This window comes from Pristiophorus japonicus, chromosome 13 (genome assembly GCF_044704955.1).
Source record: "Pristiophorus japonicus isolate sPriJap1 chromosome 13, sPriJap1.hap1, whole genome shotgun sequence".
Taxonomy (NCBI): Eukaryota; Metazoa; Chordata; class Chondrichthyes; family Pristiophoridae; genus Pristiophorus; species Pristiophorus japonicus.
Genome location: NC_091989.1, coordinates 192,906,822 through 192,914,643, shown reverse-complemented (window position 1 = coordinate 192,914,643; position 7,822 = coordinate 192,906,822). Strand labels below are relative to the sequence as shown.

The 7,822-nt window shown below is 57.5% G+C and overlaps 1 protein-coding gene across 1 annotated transcript; it reads right to left on the bottom strand.

The window, feature by feature from the left end:
• ciao2b (cytosolic iron-sulfur assembly component 2B) lies at positions 1-6,989 on the bottom strand. The gene is made up of 5 exons (XM_070898314.1): positions 6,821-6,989; positions 4,448-4,527; positions 3,224-3,349; positions 1,665-1,710; positions 1-1,135 (listed from the first exon to the last, which is right to left on the bottom strand). Exons 1-5 carry the CDS (start codon positions 6,981-6,983, stop codon positions 1,038-1,040), a joined length of 513 nt encoding a protein of 170 aa, XP_070754415.1. The 5' UTR covers positions 6,984-6,989; the 3' UTR covers positions 1-1,037.
• Positions 6,990-7,822: the final 833 nt, after the last annotated feature.

Below are 7,822 nucleotides of genomic sequence, written 5' to 3'. Positions count from 1 at the left end.
TTCAATGCATCAAAGCCTTTATTGAGTCTGGTTTCACACATTTTACACACAGACAGACAGCTCAAATCACAGCAGCAATACTGACTGCAGTCCCCAGGTGGCGCCATTCAGTGGGCGCGGGGGGTGGGGGGGGGGGTGGGGAGCTGTTTTTTTTGCACAATAGCCACCTCAACAGGACTGCGATTAAATACAGGAATGAAAACTTCTCGCTCCTCCCAGCAACCCAGAGCATTGTAACTACATGAAGTTATCTGCTGATCTTGGCTGACTCAATGGTTTTGTTTTTTTGGACGAGTGTGAATGAGTGTGTGTGTTAGAGTGCGAGAGGGCGTGAGTGAGACGACACGTGTATGCCCGCGTGCATGTGTATGAATGAGTGCCTAAATGAGTACGTGCGAGAGGGTGTGAGTGAGTGAGAACACGTGTGCGAACGAGTGTAAGTGTATGTGTGAGAGAGGATGTGTGTGTGTGTGGTGTGTATCTGCGCACGTGCACAAGTGTGAATGTCAAAATACAGTGCCAAGGAGTTTTGGGAAGAGGTTTTGTACTGATCAGCACCCCAGCAAAGACTCGTCCCCTGTATTGCTGTTACAAGAGAAATAGATTAAATTCAGAGAAATGTGAAGTCCTTGTGGAACTAGTAAAGTGCGGTTTACATAACCTTTTTGCACTGTATCTTTTGTTCAGATACTGTGTACTTTTTAACCATGTAATTTGTTTTGCAAGGTGGGAAAGCAAAAGGGAATGTACATTTACTTTAGGAACACGTGGAAAGCTTTCATTGTTGTGTGGGGAGAAGAAGCCATTTCCTTATTCCCCCCACCTGCCCCCATCAGCTGACCTGCAGTCGGGCAGCAAACCCCTGGGGAAAGAGAGGAGCGACAGAGCATCAACTCATTAAAAAATACACAAATCATTCTCCATCGACACAAGCCGTGGATTGACATAGACACCGAACACAGAGGACACATACAAATAGACTGGGACTATCGCCCGCCCTGTATCCACCCTCCAGTGTGTTCCCGTCCGTTCTCTGGTCACAACCTCGCCGACAGACACTGATTAACGACCTCCAGTAGGTGAGAGTTCTCCAGGGCCGCTGCCACTCGCTCCTTATCTGCCAGCTGCTTGTTCACTGGGAAAGGGAGGAGATTTTATTCAGGAGGGCAGTCTGGCCCAATGCAAGAACAGCCCCCCGCGCAGGCTCCGCCCCTCGCTCCGCCGCCATCCCTCCCCCGCACTCGCTCCGCCGCCGCCCCTCCCCCGCACTCGCTCCGCCGCCGCCCCTCCCCCGCCCTCGCTGCTCCGCCGCCGCCCCTCCCCCGCCCTCGCTGCTCCGCCGCCGCCCCTCCCCCGCCCTCGCTGCTCCGCCGCCGCCCCTCCCCCGCCCTCGCTCCGCCGCCGCCCCTCCCCCGCCCCACTATAACACACACTCCACCCTTCACACCCCTTCAGCGCTCAAGTTGTGAAGAATGGCACCATAATTCTGGATCATCCTCAACACGGAGCACATGTAAAGAAATCTGAGTGAGAGAGAGAGACGGGAGAATCGAGCAGGTTAATGACTTCCCTGTCCTCCAGCGCAGCCACACGTCACGTGTGAAACTGCCTCGCGTTACACAGTTTGAGTCACGAATAGCCACACACAGCAGCCCTGTGCTCACCTGCATGTTCAGAGGCGTGGGTGCCTGGGGTTATGTGGACATCCACCTGCAGGAAGAACAGCTCAATATTAGAAACTGAAGCCCAGGCAAAATGCTGCAAAACACCAGGCAGGAGGCAGATGGGAAGTGGCTTCCTGGGGTCACCGAAGCAGCACTGAGCAGAGGGAAGTCGTGTGACACATGTACACACCCTTTCCCCCCTCCCAACCCCCACCACACACAACCACCAGGTAACCGACACACACACAACCACCAGGTAACCGACACACAACCAGGTAACTGACACACAACCAGGTAACTGACACACACACACACACACACACACCAGGTAACTGACTGACACACAACCAGGTAACTGACACACACACACACACACACAAAGGTAACTAACACAAACTCCAATCATCAAGATTCACGGCCTGACCCTGGACAACGTGGACCATTTCCCATATCTCGGGAGCCTCTCATCAACAAAGGCAGACATTGATGCAGAGATTCAACACCGCCTCCAGTGCGCCAGTGCAGCCTTTAGCTGTCTGAGGAAAAGTGTGTTTGAAGACCAGGCCCTCAAATCTACCACCAAGCTCATGATCTACAGGGCTGTAGTAATTCCCGCCCTCCTGTATGGATCAGAAGCATGGACGCTGTACAGAAGGCATCTCAAGTCGCTGGAGATATATCACTAACGATGTCTCCGCAAGATCCTACAAATCCCCTGGGAGGACAGGCGCACCAACATCAGTGTCCTCGTCCAGGCCAACATCCCCAGCATTGAAGCACTGACCACGCTCGATCAGCTTCGCTGGGCAGGCCACTTAGTTCGCATGACAGATACGAGACTCCCAAAGCAAATGCTTTATGCGGAGCTCCTTCGTGGTAAACGATCCAAAGCTGGGCAGCGGAAGCGTTACAAGGACCACCCTCAAAGCCTCCCTGGTAAAGTGCGACATCACCACTGACACCTGGGTGTCCCTGGCCGCAGACCGCCCGAGGTGGAGAAAGTGCATCCAGGAGGCCATTGAGCTCCTCAACGCAAGGAGCATGAAGAGGCCAGGCGCAGGCAGTGGAAGGAGCGCGCGGCAAACCAGCCCCACCCACCCCTTCCCCCGACGAATGTCTGTCCCACCTGTAACAGGGTTTGTGGCTCTCGTATCGGACTGTTCCGCCACCAAAGTACTCACTTATGGAGTGGAAGCAAGTCCTCCTCGATTCCGAGGGACTGCCTATATGATATGAATACAGGTTGCAAGGGGTTAAATACATAACATCACTCCCCCGTGAAGTCAACAGTACACTTATTTACAAGGTGAGACAATCAGGGGCTTTTCGCTCCGTTGTCGATCGTCTCGATACAAATGTGGGTGTGGGCGAGTTGATTAGTTCTTCAGTGGGCTGTTGGGCAGCCGGCCTTGCCGGGCTGCGAGGGATGGCGAGTTCGGCTTCGTGGTCAAACATGATGTGTGTGTGTTGGAGGGTCACCTGATGACAATCACCTGGTAACTAACACAGATTACCAGGTAACTAACACATGCACAGATTACCAGGTAACTAACTCTCACCTTGAAGCGTTCAGGCAGTGATCGCAGTAACTTGACTTTGATTGATAAGCCAATCAGTGTGGCCATACTGCAGTGAGGGATTGTGGGAGTGAAGGCCACCGACACACTACTCTCGTCATCATTTACCTGGGCACAGAGAAGAAAGTAAGTTCAACACATCTCACGGGGAATCTTGGCGCGCACCATTCCTTGCAAAGGCCGAGCCCACCAAGGGTCTTAAAGGGACAGAGGGAGAGGCGGCAAGGTTTAGGGAGGGAGTTCCAGAGCTTAGAGCCCAGGCCGCTGAAGGCACAGCTGGCAACATTTGAGCAATTAAAGTCGAGGATGCGAAGAGGCCAGGATTGGAGGAGCGTAGATATCTCAGGGAGTTGTGCGGCTGGAGATTAGAGATAGGGAGGGGCAAGGCCAGGGAGGGATTTGAAAACCAAGGATGAGAATTTTAAAATCAAGGCATTGCCGGACCAGGAGGCAGTGTACGTCAGTGAGCACAGAGCTGATGGGTGAACAGGACTTGGTGCGAGTTAGGACATAGGCAACAGTCTTGGATCACCTGGTTAGATCACATCAGTGATGTCAGAACCTCTGACTGCAGCTCCATTGCTCCCAGCCCCCCTCTTGCAAATCTTGCACAGAAGAAAGAATTTTGTACAAAATGTGCATCGATACTGATGTATATATACACACCACTGACTGGGTCTATTGATATTGGGGTTAAGTCACCCAGCTCAAGTACAAATGATTCAATTTAAATAACGTGTCCTCGCCTGGTAATACTTGTAGACCCAAAGCGCTTCACAGCAAATTCATTACTTTTGAAGTGTAGTTGCTGTTGTAATGTGGGAAACGCAGCAGGCTCCTTCAAACAGCATTGTGATAATGCCCAGATAGTACCGTGGCATCTTTGACATCCACCTGAGGGGGCAGACGGGGCCTCGGTTTAACGTCTCATCCGAAAGACGACACCTCTGACAGTGCGGCGCTCCCTTAGCACTACACTGGAGTGTCAGCCTGGATTTTTGTGCTCAAGTTTCTCGAATGGGACTCAAACCTTCTGACTCAGAGGCGAGAATGCTGCTCATGTTTAGAAAGTTGGCAGGCACTCCACAACTGGTTTTCTCCAGTGAATAATTGCCTGAACCTGTCTTAATCATTTATTCCCCCCAATGCCCAAAATCATAACGCAATCTTATTTTAAAACAATCTCCTCCGTTAGAACACACTTACATTAACCCGAAGCTGTTCCACAACATTTAGCTCCTCGAGGCTCAGTGGGTGCTCTGGGTCGTTGATCGATCTGATCAGATGTAGGACGTTAAGGAAAGTTTCTACAGCAGCCTGTGTTAACAACATTTGTTCAGGAGCTGTGCACCCTGGGCTCGCCCCCGTTATTAAACGCAAAGCTGTCAGCGACTAACGAGGCTGGGGCACAACTGACTTTACAGGTTATAGGACCGAAAACAACGCGATCGAATTCCCCCTCCCCAAAAAACATTCCTGGTCTGAACCATCCCACCAGAGAGGGGTGCGAGGCTTGTCAACAACAATAACTAGTATTTATATAGTGCCTTTAACGTAATAAAGGCACTTCACAGGAGTGTTATCGAAAAACAAAATTTGACAGAGCCACATAAGGAGATATTAGGACAGGTGACCAAAAGCTTGGTCACAGAGGTGTCTTTAAAGAGGGTCTTAAAGAAGGAGAGAGAGAGGCGGAGAGGTTTAGGGAGGGAATTCCAGGGCTTAAGACCCAGGCAGCTAAACAAATAGTATTTAAAATTGGGAATGTTCGAAAGGCTAGAATAGGCTGACGCAGACGTCTCTGGAGGATAGGGCTGGAGGAGGTTGCAGAGACAGGGAGGGATGAGAACCATGGAGAGATTTGAAAACATAGAAAAATAGGTGCAGGAGTAGACCATTCGGCCCTTCGAGCCTGCACCGCCATTCAATAAGATCATGGCTGATCATTCCTTCAGGTTGAGAACTTCAACATCGAGGCGTTACTTAACCAGGAGGGCAATGCAGGTGAGCGAGCACAGGGGAGATGGTGAGCAGGACTCGGTGCGAGGTAGGACACGGGCGGCAGAGTTTTGGATCACCTCTAGTTTACGAAGGGCAGAACGTGGGAGGCTGGTCAGGACTGCGGTGGAAGAGTCGGGTCTAGAGGTAACGAAGACATGGATGAGGGTTTCAGCAGCAGAAATGTTGAGGGATGGGCGGTCATAGTGATAGAATGGTATGAGATAGAATGGTATGATTGGTGATCAATGGCACCAAGGTTACAGGCCGGGGAGAGACTGAATCAGGGGAAATGAAAGGTAGTGGCGTCCTCCGCCCAGCCACCGGGATCCCTCTAACTCCAGCTCCTGGGGTCCCTCTAACTCCAGCCCCCGGCTTCAGGCCCAGCCCTGGGGTCCCTCTAACTCCAGCTCCTGGGGTCCCTCTAACTCCAGCCCCCGGCTTCAGCTCCAGCCCCAGGGGTCCTTCTAACTCCAGCCCCAGGGGTCCCTTTAACTCCAGCCCCCGGCCTCACACCCAGCCCCTGGGGTCCCTCTAACTCCAGCCCCCCGGCCTCACACCCAGCCCCTGGGGTCCCTCTAACTCCAGCCCCCGGGGTCACTCTAACTCCAGCCCCCAGCCTCAGCCCCCGGGGTCCCTCTAACTCCAGCCCCAGGGGTCCCTTTAACTCCAGCCCCCGGCCTCACACCCAGCCCCTGGGGTCCCTCTAACTCCAGCTCCTGGGGTCCCTCTAACTCCAGCCCCCGGCTTCAGGCCCAGCCCCTGGGGTCCCTCTAACTCCAGCCCCAGGGTCCCTCTAACTCCAGCTCCTGGGGTCCCTCTAACTCCAGCTCCTGGGGTCCCTCTAACTCCAGCCCCCGGCTTCAGGCCCAGCCCCTGGGGTCCCTCTAACTCCAGCCCCAGGGTCCCTCTAACTCCAGCTCCTGGGGTCCCTCTAACTCCAGCCCCCGGCTTCAGGCCCAGCCCTGGGGTCCCTCTAACTCCAGCCCCAGGGGTCCCTTTAACTCCAGCCCCTGGCCTCACACCCAGCCCCTGGGGTCCCTCTAACTCCAGCCCCCAGCCTCACACCCAGCCCCCGGGGTCCCTCTAACTCCAGCCCCAGGCCTGGGGTCCCTCTAACTCCAGCCCCCGGCCTCAGACCCAGCCCCTGGGGTCCCTCTAACTCCAGCCTCAGGCCCAGCCCCCGGGGTCCCTCTAACTCCAGCCCCAGCCCCCGGGGTCCCTCTAACTCCAGCCCCAGGCCTCAGGCCCAGCCCCCGGGGTCTCTCTAACTCCAGCCCCCGGCCTCAGGCCCAGCCCCCGGGGTCCCTCTAACTCCAGCCCCAGGCCCAGCCCCCGGGGTCCCTCTAACTCCAGCCCCAGGCCTCAGGCCCAGCCCCCGGGGTCCCTCTAACTCCAGCCCCAGGCCCTGGGGTCCCTCTAACTCCAGCCCCCGGCCTCAGACCCAGCCCCTGGGGTCCCTCTAACTCCAGCCCCAGGCCTAGCCCCCGGGGTCCCTCTAACTCCAGCCCCAGGCCTCAGGCCCAGCCCCCGGGGTCCCTCTAACTCCAGCCCCAGGCCTCAGGCCCAGTCCCGGGATATCGAAGATCTCGCGCCCATCGATGCAGTCGGCCTCCAGCCCGTCCTGCTCGCGGGCGGTGAGCGGCCGCTCCGAGCTGCGGCCGTAAATGAGCGGGTTCGCGTTCTCCAGCCGCAGCCCGGCCGCCATTACAGCCCCACTGCCGCCCACAGGCCGCGCTCCCATTGGGCAGGGCCGGGAGGGGGGTGGGGCCACAGGCCGCGCTCCCATTGGGCAGGGCTGGGGGAGGGGTGGCGTAGGCCGCGCTCCCATTGGGCAGGGCCGGGGGGCGGGGGGGGGGGCCACAGGCCGCGCTCCCATTGGGCAGGGCCGGGAGGGGGGGTGGGGCCACAGGCCGCGCTCCCATTGGGCAGGGCCGGGGGGCGGGGGGGGGGGGGGGGGCCACAGGCCGCGCTCCCATTGGGCAGGGCCGGGGGGCGGGGGGGGGGGGGCCACAGGCCGCGTTCCCATTGGGCAGGGCTTGGGGGAGGGGGTGGGGCCACAGGCCGCGCTCCCATTGGGCAGGGCTTGGGGGAGGGGGTGGGGCCACAGGCCGCGTTCATATTGGGCAGGGCCGGGGGGGAGGGGTGGCATAGGCCGCGCTCCCATTAGGCAGGGCCGGGAGGGGGTGGGGGCATAGGCCGCGCTCCCATTGGGCAGGGCCGGGGGGAGGGGTGGCATAGGCCGCGCTCCCATTGGGCAGGGCCGGGAGGGGGTGGGGGCATAGGCCGCGCTCCCATTGGGTAGGGCTGGATGGGGGGGGGGGGGTGGGGCCACAGGCCACGCTCCCATTGGGCAGGGCCGGGGTGGGCGGGGCCCGGGCGGTCAGCTGCCAATCACAGGGAGGTTGAACAGGGCGGGGGGGGAGTTGTGCGGGTGAACGGGGAAAGGGCAGGGGCAGTGGGACTGGATCTTAGAATGGGCTTGGCACAGGAGGAGCCCATTCATAGCGGGGACTTTCCCCCACCGACACCTGGGAGTCCCTGGCCAGAGACCGCCCTCAGTGGAGGAAGAGCCTCCGGGAG

What these genes read in the sequence shown, in the direction of transcription:
- ciao2b (XM_070898314.1), bottom strand. Translation starts at nt 6,983, where the DNA reads ATGGGAGCGCGGCCTGTGGGCGGCAGTGGGGCTGTAATGGCGGCCGGG. An exon ending in CGATGGGCGCGAGATCTTCG is followed by an intron (nt 4,528 to 6,820) that starts ATATCCCGGGAC and finishes TTAACGTCCTAC; the next exon opens with ATCTGATCAGATCGATCAAC. An exon ending in CCACGCCTCTGAACATGCAG is followed by an intron (nt 1,136 to 1,664) that starts GTGAGCACAGGG and finishes TCCCTTTCCCAG; the next exon opens with TGAACAAGCAGCTGGCAGAT.